Source organism: Dermacentor silvarum, chromosome 1, assembly GCF_013339745.2.
Source record: "Dermacentor silvarum isolate Dsil-2018 chromosome 1, BIME_Dsil_1.4, whole genome shotgun sequence".
Taxonomy (NCBI): Eukaryota; Metazoa; Arthropoda; class Arachnida; order Ixodida; family Ixodidae; genus Dermacentor; species Dermacentor silvarum.
This window is the reverse complement of record NC_051154.1, coordinates 204,226,305-204,242,860: the sequence shown is the minus strand read 5'-3', so window position 1 is coordinate 204,242,860 and position 16,556 is coordinate 204,226,305. Positions and strand designations below refer to the sequence as shown.

The 16,556-nt window shown below is 42.0% G+C and overlaps 1 protein-coding gene across 8 annotated transcripts in view; it reads right to left on the bottom strand.

Annotated features, from left to right (window-relative positions):
• Positions 1-16,556, bottom strand: part of LOC119436666 (uncharacterized) — a 91,359-nt gene that overhangs the window by 42,205 nt on the left and 32,598 nt on the right. Inside the window, exons 1-3 of one of the 8 annotated variants that reach the window (XM_049659548.1) lie at positions 10,496-12,220; positions 7,582-7,665; positions 2,627-2,830 (exon numbers count right to left, since the gene is read on the bottom strand). The exons of 2 other annotated variants lie outside the window; for them this stretch is intronic. In XM_049659548.1, coding sequence (XP_049515505.1) covers positions 2,627-2,830; positions 7,582-7,665; positions 10,496-11,693 — 1,486 coding nt within the window. In that variant the 5' untranslated portion in view covers positions 11,694-12,220. Of the gene's footprint in view, positions 1-2,626; positions 2,831-7,581; positions 7,666-10,495; positions 12,221-16,556 lie in introns of those variants that run through there. 5 more of the 8 variants (XM_037703624.2, XM_049659555.1, XM_049659570.1 and 2 more) reach the window with 5 other exon arrangements.

The window sequence follows — 16,556 nt, the reverse complement described above, 5'->3', positions numbered from 1 at the left end:
TATGGGAGAACGCAGGAAAGGAATTTCGCTTGCGGGGGCTAGACGGGGAAAGTGGAGAGAGTGTCTATGTTGGTGGTGACGCTCGCATCTTAAAATCATGGGTTCGCAGCACCTCAAATATTTCTATCTCTGCTATTAATGAACTAATTTGAAAAATTCTTACTGTAGAACACTCCGTAGAAGGCACGTAATAACTTCCAGCACATAACAAAAACTTGCTATGTGGCCTGGCGAGGGGCCTTTTAACTAGATTAGTAATGTATTATTTTTAATTACGAGAACTCACAAAGACAGCTCCCACATAACTTGGTAGCCATGTTACCTATATTTATTACAGTGTTATATCGAACACCTGGTACTGCCGTCTCAAACATGCCAGAAAGTAGAATAGCTACTAATGCATATATGCAGTACAGTATAGACCACTTATAACGTAACCGCTTATAGTGCAGGACCGGATATAGTGCGGTCTTTACAGACTCCCGTTAATTTTCCCATAGCACTCCATCTATAAACGTATCGCTTATAGTGCAGTTGCGGGAAACGAAATACCGGTTACAGTGCGGTTGCCTGGGAGTACGGAAGTCAGCGGAGACGGCGAACGCTCCCCTCAAACGGCCCAAGGAGTGCTCGAGGAAGAAAGAGAGACGAAGTGGAGGAGAAGGGCACGTGGTGCGAACGAACAGCCAGTGAGGCTGAAACCAGAATCTTGAGTGCGAGTCGTTAAATATCACGGCGCGCATAGCGAGCGAGGGCCACGAAACTGCCAACGCCATCCAACGTTCGCTTCACGATAATGGCAGTAAACGAAACTTCAGGGAGCGGGCGGCGCCGGCACAGCACGGCGAAGGGCGCACGCGGAGACCGTGGAATGCGAGGGAGGAGGGCGGCAGGGAAGCGGATTTCGCCTCGGCAACTCCGCTGCTTCGGTGGCTCCCCTCGCCCTCCCTCGTAGCTCCCTCACTTTCGACTGTCACCGTGCGCGCCCGCCGCCGTGCAGGCGCCACCCCTCCAGCCGGCTCGGCGCCAGCTCCCCGAAGTTTAGTTTTCTGCCGTTATCGGGAAGCGGGCGTTTGCCAGCGTGGGCAGTTTCGTTGACCAACCTAGGACAGCGCCGCTGCTTGCCTCTGCGCCGTAGCCGCAGCATGCAAGTCAACACGTGACTTGAAAGTAGAGGAAGCATAAAGGAGAAAGAAGGGCTCACTGCCATTTTCTACGGGTGGCTACGGTAGCGTGGCTGAGACGTCGGCACGTCGTGCATGTTCCAGCGCAACGCAGAATCGGCGACCTTGCCATTTGAGTGAGAGTGAAATCTCCGCCGCATTTTTTTTTTTTCCCTTTTTTTTTCGCACGCGACATTGAGGGGTCTCTCCTAAGTTCTCCCAAGTTTTGGCGGTGCCGGAGCAATGCCTGTCAGAGGCGCCACTGCATGATTTGGTTCGAATTAACGAGATTCGACTGCAAATTGAATGCAAACGTTCTAGCTGCATTCCTCAACTGTCGCATACACGTGGCGGCTCGCTGCACATGTTTTGCATATGTGCAGGCCTTAAAAATTGTTGCTTTGGTTATAGTGCGGTACCGCTTATAGTACGGATAGTCGCGACTCCGGCGACTTACGTTACAAGCGGTCTACACTGTACTAGACAGTACCCAAAAAAAAACACGTATAGGAAAAATGCCCAGTACCATATCCAATAGATCTACTGAGCTGCTGTAGCAACCTTCTTGTTTATGCATGTGACTGACCAAACTTATTGACAGTGTGCAGCAAGAAAATTTACAAAAAGTAGAAGTGGGAGGATTACAAAATGCAATAAGTTACAAAATATAAAACACTATGCAGATAGTTATGGCAATACACGAACACGTTAAGGAGAGGAGGTGAATTCACACCTGTTATTAGGCTACTTAATAAGCAGTTTTTGAACTGTTGTCTGCAGACTATAGGGGCTCTTAAAGGAGTTCAAAGTGGTATTCAGGGACTGCTTTAGAGATTCATCACTCGTCAGCATCATCTGTCATAAAAGTGAAAGAGATTGCTGACAAGGCATTTTCAACAATCTATAAGTATGAAGCCACATTTTCCACATTAATCCATATAAAATTGAATTGTGTAAAAGAGGGTCCCTGGTGAAATGGACTTGCAACTTGTACTGCCATCAACTATACTCGTCCTCAAGCTGTTGTTTCTAACATGTAATACCACTTCTACAATTGACAGCACACTGTGGGCAACATTTCAAGCACATAACATAACTGTGGCAGTTGTAAATTTAACATGTTGTCGTCATGTCCATAGCTTGATGTATGCTTCTCAGTGCATGTTTTTGCTTAGAAAAGAAAATTCACTAGTTCACACTGATCTTCGGAAGACCCTAGAACGAATCAAGAGGTCAGCTATAAGTCTGAGAACCAGGGCCCGTATTCACAAAAAAAGGATTTATGCTAGAGCAGATGCTAGCCAATCGTGATATTGGACATATTATTAGTGAAAGCAGTCGAATAATGGCAAACAGCCCTTGCGAATGAGAACCTTTGTCAATTCAGCCCCTTGTTCTCAACCAAATGTCATGCTTTCACCACAGCATTCTGCCACCACCTAAAGGTTACAAGCTTTGCCCACCTAGCACTTTGTCTACGCCGCCTGCCTTTGAAACAGCCTGGCGTCCTATGTGACGGCAGCACAGCCGAGTCAAAAACGTTGCAGTGATCATCCTTGTGTCAAAGTCTGGGCAGTGGAGAAGGCTTGAGAGAACTTCAATTGCCCCATAGTCCTTGACCCTTGTCACCATGGCAACATGGAAGGATGCTTCAAGAGAACAGCAGCCTATTAAGCTTCAGACAGTAACAATGAGTAACATACAGAAAAATTACGTGCACCATAACAGTCCTCATGCAACACTACTTCTTGGATAACCTATCTAGGATACTGAACTCAGTCTTAGCAACTAAAATAAAAGCTAATGTAAGGCATTAAGTCCAGCTTGTAGATGGAATTTTAATAGTCTTGTTTTGTTGCTGCTTACAACAGTGTTACCCCTGATAAAGAGCAGTTCAGATATTTTACAACTTTTTCTGACGTTCTGTCAGTATTGAAAGGGTTAAATACAGATGAAACCGCTTATTTATACAGGGTGTCCCAGCTAATGTTAACCATGCTGTTAAAAAAAATGGTCCAATGCCCGGTTATGAGACCTACAGTGTTCGGATCGTCAGTCCTCTTCCACCACTGTGATAAATTTTGAGTACTAAATACTTAGCTAATTAAAGAAGATTAATTATTCAGCTTTTTAATTTTTGAATTAAAGGCATGACTTCCAATGAAAAAGCTGCTATTGCATCCTAAAACATCCCATTCAGTCATTTTCAGTGCGACACATCTTGTGTAATTATTTTTTATGTACTTTACTCGCAGCACATGCAATACGAAAATAGCTACGTGACTGAGTGCCCGAACCTGGCAACACTAGTGGCCCCAAAAGTGTTTTCAATTAACTAACCTCACTCACTGCCTGACTCGACAAACTGGAACTATCACACCGAACACACACAGCGAGCAATCAGCGAAAGCCAAGACCAATATCAACAGCTTGCCATTTCCAGGTAGTTGCCAAGTCAGGCAATGAGTAGAGTTGGTTCCTTATAGACTTCCAGAAAAAAAGTACAGCTTAGACCACTTACAACGTAACTGCTTCGAGTAGTCCAGAACTGGCTATAGCACAGTTTTATCTGACTTCCGCTTACCCTCCCATAGAACTCCACGTATACGCAAACTGCTTATAGTGCAGCCACACAAGACGAAATACCGGTAAACCGAAATAGCGTGATTTCAATTTGTCGGCAAACATCTGGTGGACCTCTTAGTGCCCTTCACTCGTTAGCCATTTAGACATTAATGACTAATTGTAACTGACGACCGCAAACGTTGATTTTCCTTGAAAAGGTGTCCGAATTTGTGTTGTAATATCAAGCTGCACGCCATTCAGCCCTAAAAATGCTGTTCATGCATTACGATCACAAAAATAGGTGTATGCAAGTGTGATATCAAACAGATAGAAACATATGCACTTAACGGCGAAAAACTTCTGTCTATATCAGAGAAGCCACACACTGCCCCAAGTGAAAAAGAATTAAACAGCAGATCTTACCGCCTATGAATGCGGCCTATAAGTGCTTCTAGGTCGGACTTTCAAGAGAAGTATGGAAATCTGCAAGCTTGCCATGTTCTGGTGATCGAGGTGTAGCTGCAGGACGGCGATTGTGGATAGATGGTAACCGATCAACTTATTTTTATCCTTTTGAACTCTGTACTTCTCACCAAATTTAAGTGCTCCAAGCTTGATGTTATAGTTCAGCAGAAATCCGCTAAGCTGCATCACCTGTCAGAACTTGTGTTGTCAAAAATGTAACTGGTTACACGTAATTGCTAACCGAAAGAGTAATTACAGTGAGCATAACCAAGTAATCAAAGTATTAGTTAAATTACAAAATTACCAAAACATGTAACTGATTACAATAATTAACTACATGTTATTTGTTATGTAAATGTCTGGTTCCTTGAAACTGGTTTTGGGGCCACTAGCATCACGCGGATCTTTTTGGATTTTGTGCTCTACGAGTAAAGTGTGCAAAAAATGAACGGGCTGTTTTAAGATGCAGTAACAGCTTTCCTTGAAGTCACACGCTTAATTCAAAAAATTTGTTCATTATTATTGTCAAATTAGCCAGATGATTAGCACACAAAAATTATCCGGGCAACAGAAGAAGACTGATCACCAAACCCTGTAGGTCTCGCAACTGTATATTGTACCGGGATTTTTTTAACAGTTTGGCTAACGTTAGCTGGGACACCCTGTGGACTGGTTGCATGGTGGCCTACACTTGACGCCATCTGTTTATTTCGTATACTTATGTACTTTTTTTTTTGTGCATAGAAAACCTAGAACAGTTTTATATATATATATATATATATATATTTCATTTTTTTAGAAATATAGATGACACAAAATTTAGAGGATACTAATGGTGCTTCATAGTGTATGCGTAGTACAGCCTACAGTGTGACTTGTCTTTTCTAAGGTCCTCTTCACATACACAAGGTGTCTTGTGTCCCCCTAATTCTAAAACTTCTAACTATTGAAATCTCACATTTACCTCAGTGTGCACACCTTATAAAAAATAAAAAATAAAAGAAAAAAATGTAGGGGCACGCAAATATTCTAATCGAATAATCACTATTCGTAAATGCGAATATTTTTCGAATACTTTTCAAATATTTCTAAATATCAACTTCGCCCAAATAAACATAGATTTGAGCAAAATTACAGTAAATTTTCACCCCCGCAGGCGTAGTACAGGCATAAAACATGAGAACTTGCGCAGTGAATCAGGCTACGTATCTTAGGTAGCCATACTTTACAGGCTGTACAGCGATCATTTGCGCTCTCTGAAGAGTCCTGTGCATGCGAAGATACTACTTGTTTGCTCCTAATGCTTCACTTGTGCTTTTAATAAGCAACGCTTCATAACGTGCTATATAATGACAGAAACTTGCTAATTTTGAGAATACTGGGACATGAACATGGTTCATAGTAATTGTGATAACGGCTATTCATTATTTGCAAAATATTCGAAAAGCATTCGATTCGCTTCTTAAACTATTCAATTCGTATTCTATTCGGTCTCAAAAATCACTATTCGCACCCCCCTAAAAAATGTAGAACATCAGAACTAGATAAGAAATTTACATTACTTTAACTCCACCTCATCCTTTTTCTTTAACTGCAAGAACATAGACTGTATGCTAGAATTATGGACACACTGGAATCTGGTAAGTACAGTATAATCAACAAACCGTCAATATTTTATTTTATAAATACTGCAATCACCATGCGGTGATTTTAGCAGGGTGGTACAAGCATAATGAATATATTGGTATCTGCAGAAAATGCACAGGTTCATAAAGACTGCTATTTGAATAAATACAAAGCATACAGGTTAGGCACACACAATGTTACACTAAAGAAGTAAAACACTGTCACTGCAAACATGGTACAAACTAAATAATGTCACTGTAAACATGATAAGAAAGAAGTTAATGTTGGCGCAGAGACAACATTATTTTTTAGCTGGTTCCAGTCCACTATTGTGCGCGGAAAAAAAGAATACTTAAGAGTTGCTGCGTGATGAAAAAGGAGTTATAGTGAAATTATGTCTTTGCCGAGTAGCGTATCCAGAGGAGAAGGCTACGATCTTTGTTATGTCCATCTTGTAATGCCCCTTTATTAGTTGATACAAGAACTTCAATCGTGAACAACGATTTCTTTGCGCCAAAGAAGAAAGATTAGCCCTCTTTAAAAGTTCTGTAACGGAAGTTCTCGTAAATGTGTTATAAATAAAACGCACAGCTCTTCTTTGTACCTATTCTAGTTTGGCGATGTTAGTTTTTGTAAACTAAGTTTTGTAGTATGTGGCCATTACAAATGGAAAACAAAAAATTTAAATAAACAGTATTGTGGAACCTTAAAAAAATTATATAAAGCTATTGCTGTACTCTGAAAGTCTGCAACAGAGTTAACCTACTACACATGACTTGTGCCAGCTGCAACAATAGTTCAATTATGAGTATTACCATTTTAAGGGCCTGTAAAAACTTTTTCTTTAATTTAGGAAACAGCATTTTTGTACTGCACATCAGAATAGTGAATTATTTGCAGATTCGAAATACATAATACATGTAAGTAGTAAACTCCCAACTAGTTTCTGAAAATACCAAATAACAAAATAAAACATCAAGCAAATATCAAAACTATTATTGTTGTTAGCGACATCCAAGTTACTGAACTTCTCCCACTGCACTGAAAGCACTGCCATCACTGTCAATGCTTTCATGCAGAAGCAAATGATCAGAGCTTGATGACTCAATCAATTGAAATTCGCACTTTTGCAATGAGCACCGCAACACATGACTGGAAGCCACTATTTTCCCTTTTGCCAGACGAACTAGCGTTACTGAATATTCTCTACAGTAACTCTAGGATGAACAGACTCGCAAGGCCCTTTAGTGCCCACAGAGGAAATGTGCCAAAACATTAAAATGTAGTGGACGAACCCTGCTTCTCACCAGCCCTTAAAAAGAGCACCTAAACAAGTGGACGAGCCAGACTCGTCCTTGGCACCTGTTGCAAAAAAAAAAACATTGTAACCGAGTAAGACTAGTGTACAGCACTGAAAGGGTTAAGACAACCAGTTATAAATGTGATTGGCCACATAGTTCAATACGTCTTCCAAATTATTTTTATTAATAAACGAAAAGAAAATGTCCATTTTCTACTCCTTATTTTTATTGAAGATGAACAATCAGTGAAGACAGTATCATTTTACCGTGAATGTGTTAAAACAGATGCACACAACTGAATAATTTAATAATACAAAGCTACCTAAACAATGGTGCGACAATGCCACTTCCAAAAAGATAACAGCAACTTCATGCTGTGTAGGATGAATGATGCAAGATGCATCATTCGAAGGCTTATTATAGACACATGGAAGCACCTCTGTGCAGCAGCTCCGACTCACCTTCCTGGCCACTGTGGTCTGTCACAGTCTGAAAAGTCCTCACACATTCTCTCAAAAGCTTCAGGGATGGTGCCGCATGCACATCTGCAAAGACAATGATGTGGATTGAACACATGATTAAAATCTCAAGATAGGAACGGAGCCAAAAACACTGCCACAATGTCATCAAGGAGCAACTGCAAGAACATAGCTTGTTTGGATGTGCTAAATCTTGCTAGGATGTGCATGTTTTTTTTTTGTTTTTTTTTTTTTTTCAAATAACTAATGCTGTAGTTAGGTGCGCTCAAAACTTGCATAGGGCCAGAACATTCACAGGAAATGTTGTCTAATCCCGAGTTTATAAGTTAGTGCATTATAACTAATCTTGAAACATGACCGTACACAATGAAGCCAGGTTAGACATATCACCTACAATTGTGATTGCCTCCGCGACTAGTTACCTACCAAACAAACAGATTTTCAGGGGCATAACCCCTTGAGGCACCAATTAATTATGTCCAGTGAAAATTTAGTTTTACAACTCTTGCATCTTTCATCTGCTCTAATTTACATATTCTTCTTTATGTGTATTCAATTACTACTATATAACTTTACTGTGCAACTATATTGTTAGTTATTTTGTGTAATGTGCAATAGGACATAATGTTCCTATATTGTTCATATATATGTGCGTATACATACAGGGTGTTTCTGCGAACACTTTCAAAATTTATTTAAGGTTGCCTGTGGCAGATAGCCCAATTCTAGTTAATGAGGTGGTCTACTCGAAGCGGCGGACATTACTTGCACAAAAACTTGAAACGCATGATCAACTAATTAACAAAAATTCACTAATTAAGTTTTTAACTAATTACCTGATGGCCAATATTGCAATTTACAAATTGTAGCCGTGGAGTTCGCAAGGCGGATCCACTTAGAATTAATTCGCAGGATGACACCAGGTTCGAGATATTAATTCCCGAACATTGCGGAGAAATGCATTGGCGTTCCAGTTAATTTTGTGCTTCAATGCAAAAAGCGACGTTTTGTTAAGAGCCTAACTGGAACGCCAATGCATTTCTCCTCAAAGTTCGGGAATGAATATCTCGAAACTGATGTCATCCCGAGAATTCGTTCCAAGTGTATCGCCTTGTGAACTCCACGGCTACAATTTGTAAATTGCAATATGGACCATCAGGTAATTAGTTAAAAACTTAATTAGTGAATTTCTGTTAATTATTCGATTATGCATTTCAATTTCTTATGCAAATGATGTCCGCCTCTTCGAGTAGACGAGCTCATGAACTAGAATTGTGCTATCTGCCACAGGCAACCTTTAAGAATTTTTGAAAGTGTTCGCTGAAACACCCTGTATATGCATTTTACACCATTTTTTCATTGCTCCCTGTCCCCAATGGTCACACTCTAGGGAATCGGGGCGCGTCAAGCTGCTCAGCCTTTTTGCTGGTTTCCTTGTATAGTGTATATGCATTATACAGAAAAAGTAATGTATTGTGTCTTCATAATCATGTATGTAAGTGTGCAGTTGCATAAATGATTAAGCTTCAGCGAGTTTGTCAAGGTCACAGAATGTGGACTCCATGCAAGAACTCTCTACAAGAACGTCAGATATCAGAGCATTTAACTACTTCATGTTAAGCATACTTGGAAAGCACCTATCCAGCCATTTGAAAAACATGCCCGATTTAGAACATTACGAAACACGATGAAAGAAGTGAACCCTCTACATGACAACACACTGACACCAAGAGCAAACATCCAACATTCTACCTTGCAACTTGTTTTACTACAACACTTTACAACATAGGTTAGTAAAACATTTTCTCGGGCAAGTTGGTTCATAATGAAGAAGGATAAAAGAGTAGCGCCAATCCTGTGTGCTCATCACGTCCACGTTTATTCCATGCTATTATTTTATAATTTACACATATTATTCAAACTTTCTACACAGGTCCAATCAGAAGTGTTTCAACATCTATGCGACATTTCTGAAATATTATTTTCATCCCTGCTTTTTCTTTTCATGCCCTATCTTAACATGCACAACTGTGCCGACAACGCGTGAGGGGTGTAATCCATAGCCAAGCTAGACGTAAAGTTTGCCTTCAGTATACCGTTAACCATGGAAAATTACAGCACACTGGTGCTTCCTTGATACCTGTAAATGGTTGCACGTGTACAAAATTTACAAGCACCATAAAATATTCTTTAAGTTTCAATTTAAGTGAAACAATACAATACGCAAGGACCATCAATAGTGACAGCAATAATACCAAACAACATCCAAGGACACATCCTTGAATCTTACCTGGAATTCATCTGATATATGCACTTTCAATGTGAGAAAGATATTGTTGCTTCTGTTAACATATTAGTACTTTACCTTATCTATTGGTGTACAATGAAAATGCGCTGCAACTTATGTTAGTATTGAACTACATTGAAGAGAGAAAATTGGAGAAGTTGGTATAGGCTCAATATTAAGACTAACCATGCAGCAAAGACGAGGACGAAGGTGAGCTTGTGTTCCATCACTCACCTTCGTCCTCAATGCACTGAGTAAATTGCATAACAAAAGTGGTCCTGTCTGTTGGGCATGTTAGACATTGCTTTTTTTAAAGAGCTTGGTTTGGCCCCAAAAAGAAAGTTGAAAATCTGCATGTGTTGAGTACACCTCGCTTGGCTTCTCAGAAGCCCACAAGAATTTTACCAAGTCCAATGCACATATTTCTGATCAAGCGACGGGGTAAGCAGAAACCGCGGCTTACCATTTGTTTGACTATTTTAAACGCCACTTGCTGTTCACAAGCTAAGGTCATTTAGTTTTAAGCCATTTGAATTCGTATCTATGCTCTCAGACTGCAAGAAAACAAATGCAACAAAAACCCCACATACATGAAAAAATTTGACTTGCCTGAGAGGACAGCCAGGCCAACTGCAGGTGGCAAGCATCTGAATGATGGCAACACATCAATCAGGTTGCTCCAACGAAGCTTGCAAAAATGACCTTCGTCCATCGACCATACCACAGCCATGTCTTCAGTCACTTCGACAACAAGCATTCTCAGCAAACGATCACTCGATACAAACAGGCCAACAATGTCACCAGCGTTTGGAGGATCTTCTCGAGGTGCACTAGTCAAGCCTTGGTGAAACTCAGCCAGCAACAAGTTCAGGGTGTCTACACTAGCTTTGCCATTGGCGCCACGGTAGACTATTAAATGTCGAGCATCTACGCACCGGATCACATCTAAAGTCTTCAGGTCGGACACAGGGAATGGATTCACCTTACGCACAGCTTTGGGTTGGCCTATGAGCATATCTTGTGGTGGTTCCTGGTAACAGTCCTTGTCCCACATGCAAGTGCTACCACCAGGTATACGGGCACTTTGGCAACTGATAGTGTAAGTAAGTGGTTTAATACTTTTTGCTGCCTGGCCAAGCATGCACTTCCACAGCTCCTCACTCTGCTCATCTTCCAGTATGCTTACTGTGCCTGCAAGCTTACGGTATGCCTGCGTTTCATAGAAGTTTGTCATTTCTCTGTTAGTGACAGTGCAGATACTTGGTGGTCCACGTGATTCGAGTTTACAGAGTTTCACCAAAAGTTTCATGAACTTGCCATTGTTCAGAGCTATACGACGACCTGGTGGATCCTTCCTGACCGCCTCCCGGATTTTGACAAGAGTTCTCTGCGCTGACAGACAAACAGTGCAGAGGTACACACCGGCTGTGCACTCGCGTTCCAAATGCATTGTCGTGAAGTACCGGACAAATTTATCGGTCATATCGGCGACTGTCTCAAACTTCTCACGGGGCTGCTGCAAGAGGCTTTTCTTTTCGGCTTCGCGCGCTGTCTGGAGATCGCCAAGGTCGTCAACAGAATGCGATGTTCGGCGACAATGCGCATTTGGTTCCGAGTTCGGCTCTTTGGCAAATGACACATGCCTGCCATCACAGCTTCCAGACGACTGATGCCAAGTTTCAGACCTGCACTTATCCGATTCTTGGACGGATGAAGTTCCCGAGTTAGATCTGGAGTTAGCATGCACAGGTGCACTCTGCATGCAACAGGTGTCCGAGTGTGAACGTGGGGCTCTAAGGCCCTCCATCTCGAGCGTGTATGCAACTAGCACAGTGTCACGCAAAATGCTAGTACCCCCGGTCCCCGTCTCAAAACAATAAGTTGTTCTTCAACACGGAAACAGGCGAAACAACCAATCGCACAATACGGCGCAGAAAAACAAAGGAGACAAAGCCTCACTTACAGAAGTACCCAAGTAAAAGCAGTAAAATTTCTCGAATAAACTCACGTCGGGTGAAAACTTTGTTATGCAGTGTGTGCCTCTGCTGAAGTCTATTGCAGCCCTCGCCGTTAGCACATTGACCGTTATGCAAGCACACTCACCCGGCGCGGCACCACTACAGCACGACTTCAGCACAGAACACCTGTGCTGCCGTCGGTTCCTGCCGGTTCTTCCCGCCGTTCCCACCATGGTTCCCACCTTCCGACCATAGAGGTTCCGTGAAACTTTGACTTTATACGTCAACTTATAAAAAACTTATGCAACTTATTAAAAAATACAAAGAAAAATGTACATCAATTTTCTGAAACTTTTGAAACCACTCGTTGGTTGCTTTCACATTTCACACGTTGGTTCCAAGTTGGTTCGTTATTCTAAAACGGGGAGCGTCATAGAGTGTTTCTCACTAGTGAGAAATGCGTGAAGCTTTTCTGGGGAACTGCCACCACTAGATGATAAGTGGTTCTTCAGGGAAAGGGAAAGGTTGGCGCTATCTTCTGCAGCCCTTGAGGGAGCACGGCTCAGCGCCAAAAGAGATGCAAAACTTCCGGAAATTTTGAGCACCCCCCCCCCCCCCCAATCGAAAAAAAAAAAGTTTTTTTCATGTTTTTTTCCGAAATATTGAAAAAAATGGAAAATAACAAATTTTCTTGAGCATATAGTCGATAGTTTATTGCCAAATGTAAAAAGCCATAACTCTCATTATGTAAATAACAGAAGTGAAATGCTTTCTGTCTTTTCACAAACGAATGCAGGGTTTAACAAATCGAAGACAAGCCAGAAGCATCACCGCGAACGCGTTCAGAGCCGCTATTCTGGACATTCCGCCATTTTCTTCGAGGCGTGACGTAGGCGCGACGCTTACAAAATGGCGCTGATGGCCCCGTTTTGCTAGAGTGACCTAGAATATGGGAGAGTGTCCAAAGCGCCGGCTCCGGCGAGGGCCTTTTTCTGTGAACTGCCGCGCCGCGCCGCTGCTGCTCCGGACCCGTGGGCTTTTCGCGCTCGCGAAGCGCGCGGGAAGCGAGGGTCGTCTGCTACGCGCTGTAGTTTTTTGCGTTCATTTTCCACGCAAAGCACTTAAACTCTATTTAACTTCAACAGTGTGGTGCTGCATGGAGCTTACCCATCTTTGAGCGTTTCTTTGTGCTTGGGCAGCAAGATAATGCAAAAACTAACGTATCAAACTCATCAGCGCGGCCTAGCTCCGGTGCTAGAGTTCGGAAACGGTATTACGGTAACTGTGCGTGCGTAGAAACGCGCTAAATGAGCCCGCGCAAGGAAAGAACGTAAAAAAAGAAACGTTATTCGCATGGGTACGCGGGCAATAGCACCATGCTTGCAAGAATAAGAGTAACGAAAAAAGTAAATTACTCGCGCAGTCAAGTGAAATACTTACGTGCGTGCAGTGACCGCTTCGCTCACCATTACGCGCTTTTCGCTCACGGTCAATAGTGGTTTACAGCTATATGCATATGTATTTATTTGAATACTTTTTAGCCACGAATTTTTTTTATTATGAACAGAGCAGAGTGAAAAGGTGTAAGGGAAGCAAGAGAAAGAGCAAAAACGACCCTAACGCCGCAATATTGTTGGCTGTTTTTCCCTTCAGAGATTGCGTACACAAACAATTCTTTCTGTACGCTATCTCAATACAAACTTCGTGCATGATATACCTTAAGGTTCACCGTGAGCGAAGCTTTTTTCAAATTCTGGCATTCGAAAGAAAAGCCATTCGATCCAGCCAATAGCTAAACATTTTTTTTTCTGGATTGAAATGAATAGATAGCTACTACTGGCCTAGCAATTTACTAATTTGTTATGTAAAAGTTATCACTGCAATAGCCTTGTTTTAATAATCCGTGAATCCTCTCTGAAATTACCAACATGTAACTCCTCATTACATCATAGTTATTGCGTAACGTGTGATTTTTTACGTAAACTAACAAGCATTCATGGCGCGTGACGATGTTTGAGCTTGCATTATATTGAGTGGAAAATCGTCTTGAAAAATACTGTCTTTGTTGCACTACAAATATCGCTATTGATTCTACATATCCCTAAAATAGTTACCTTCAATAACAGCAAAAAATGAAAAGATTATGTTCTGGTGATTTGTTTCCTCTTTCATTACCTAACTACAAGTACGTAGTTATTGATCAGTAAGTATATTTGCTGTGTACGAACCAGCCAGCATACGCAATAAATATTCCTAAAGTTACTTTCATGTTAAAATTCGCTTAGTGTTTGCGCTCTTGCAACACAAGGCGACAGACGAGTTGCACATACGAAATCCATCATGTTCGTTTTCTGACGTTTGCAGGTAATTAGGAAATGAGGCATACGTATACAATGTTGCACTGTTAGCGTTCCATTTAATTTGGTTTCTCTTGTTTTTTTTTTTTTGCCGCGTATATTTCTCGCGTACCCTTTACCTATACACGCCGTGCGATAGCTTAGTGGCTTTGGTAGGTTGTACTGCTAAGCTCGAGGACGCGGGTTCGATTCCCGGCCACGGCGGCTTACATTTCGATGGAGGCGAAATGCATAAAACACCCCTGTACACAGATTTAGGTGGACGTTAAAGAACCCCAGGTGGTCGAAATTAACGGAGCCCTCCACTGCGGCGTCTCTCATAGCCATATTGTGATTTTTGGGTGTAAAACCCCAGAAATTATCATTACTATTATTACTAGCTCTCAGTTCTTCATGATATATGGGTAAGTTCGACACGTTGAGTACGATATTGGCATTCAACACGTTTTTATCGTCACACCCACCGTACCAGAGGGATTTCTGGCCGTCGTCTTATGACCACACGTCATATTGTTATCGTTAATCGTGAAGTGAGTGCAAGTATGTCAAGTTACTAATGTCATGACCCATCAGTCAAGTCAACAGCAAGAATTGTCACACATTTGTTCCTTTCCAGACTATACTTCGGTATATGTACCAAATAAACGAGCCGCGAGAGTTACGCGGTTTGTATTCACTTTTGGTACCGCGGCATCGGCCAACAGACACATTCCGCTTCCCAAGAACCCAGTTAAGGATTTCGCTTTAATAAAGAAACACCAGAGCGCGGGCCGCAGTCTTGTAAAGCAAATCGAATGCATGAAATAGAAGAAAGGAAACGATAGGGTATAAAAAGCGTTAGCATGAGCTAGCCATATCTGCTACGTTCTCTTGGCTATTATCGCGGTCTCCAGCTTATTTTCTTCTGCAGCACGTTCACGTTGCTCGTTCCACACATAACTAAATGAAGTAAGCGTGCTGAATGCGTTACTCAAACAACCGCGTATGCGCGGACCAAGCGAGCTAGAAGGAAATAGACAAAATACCCGTATTCTCAGCGGGCAAACGCGTTCTCTGTGCGGTGAGTCACTGCGGTATTACCTTGCGGTGACGTGGTACTTAATATATCCTAAATGATCGAGATGTTGGCTAATAGCAACCACAATAACAGGCTCGTAGCAGACGCCCGCCGCCTTGGCGCGGCTTCCGCAGCGGAGAAAGCCCACGATGATGATGATGATGATGATGATGATTTATTGGCATCCCCTTTGAAACGGGGTGGCGACAAATAGTCACCTAGCCTGCTTGATTTAATCAGGTATACTACACATGTTCTTTATCTAGCATTTTTGTATACCTCTCATTATCTTTCTTTTTCAAAAATTTAGCTTGTACCGCTGCCTATGATTTTAAGAGATCAGGTCGTATCCATCTTTTCCCTGCTTTTTTTCCACCAGTACTCTAATCGTCTCTTGCTGATCTCTACGGCTGATCTGTTTATGTTTCCTTCCACTTTAAACCCAAGCGCTTCTGGGAGTTGCACGTTACCTACGGTTCTCGCTGGGTGGATCCCGTCGCATTCCATTAGGATGTGCTGAGTGGTCTCTGGATCTTTACTGCAGCATACACATGTCTCATCTAGTTCCGAATATTTGTTCCGATATGTTTTCGTCCTTAGGCAACCGGCTCGAGCCTCAAATAGCAAGGCACTGCCCTTTGTGTTATCGTACAGATTTTCCCTTCTAATTTCTTTCTTCTCATTCTTGTAAATCTCCATTGTCCTTTTCGTTTCCATTCTTTGCATCCAATTCACGGTCTCTATTTCTCTCACTTTCTTTCTGATGACCCCTGGTTGTCTATTTACAGTTTCGATTATCCTGTACTTGGTTGCCAACTTCCTTGACCTCTTCCTCCATTCTGTGTCCACGCTTTTCATGTAGAGATACTTGTGCACTTTAGCCGCCCATTTATTTTCATCCATGTTCCTGAGCCTTTCTTCAAAACTAATTTTGCTCTGTGCTTCTCTGACTTCAAAAGAGGCCCAACCCATGTCTCCATGCACTGCCTCATTTGTCGTATTACCGTGTGCTCCCAAAGCCAACCGGCCTACTGATCTTTGGTTAACTTCCAAACCCGCCAATATATCCGATTTTAAGCATATAATGGCATTTGCGAATGTTAGCGCTGGCACCATTACTCCTTTCCAGATTCCACGCACCACCTCATACTTATTGTGGCCCCACAGTGCTCTGTGTTTCATTAATGCTGCATTCCGCTTCCCCTTTATGTTCAGATTATCTTGGTGGTCGCTTGAGTAATTCTTTCCTTCGTTTATGTGTACGCCGAGGTACTTATATTGCTTCACTATGGGTATTA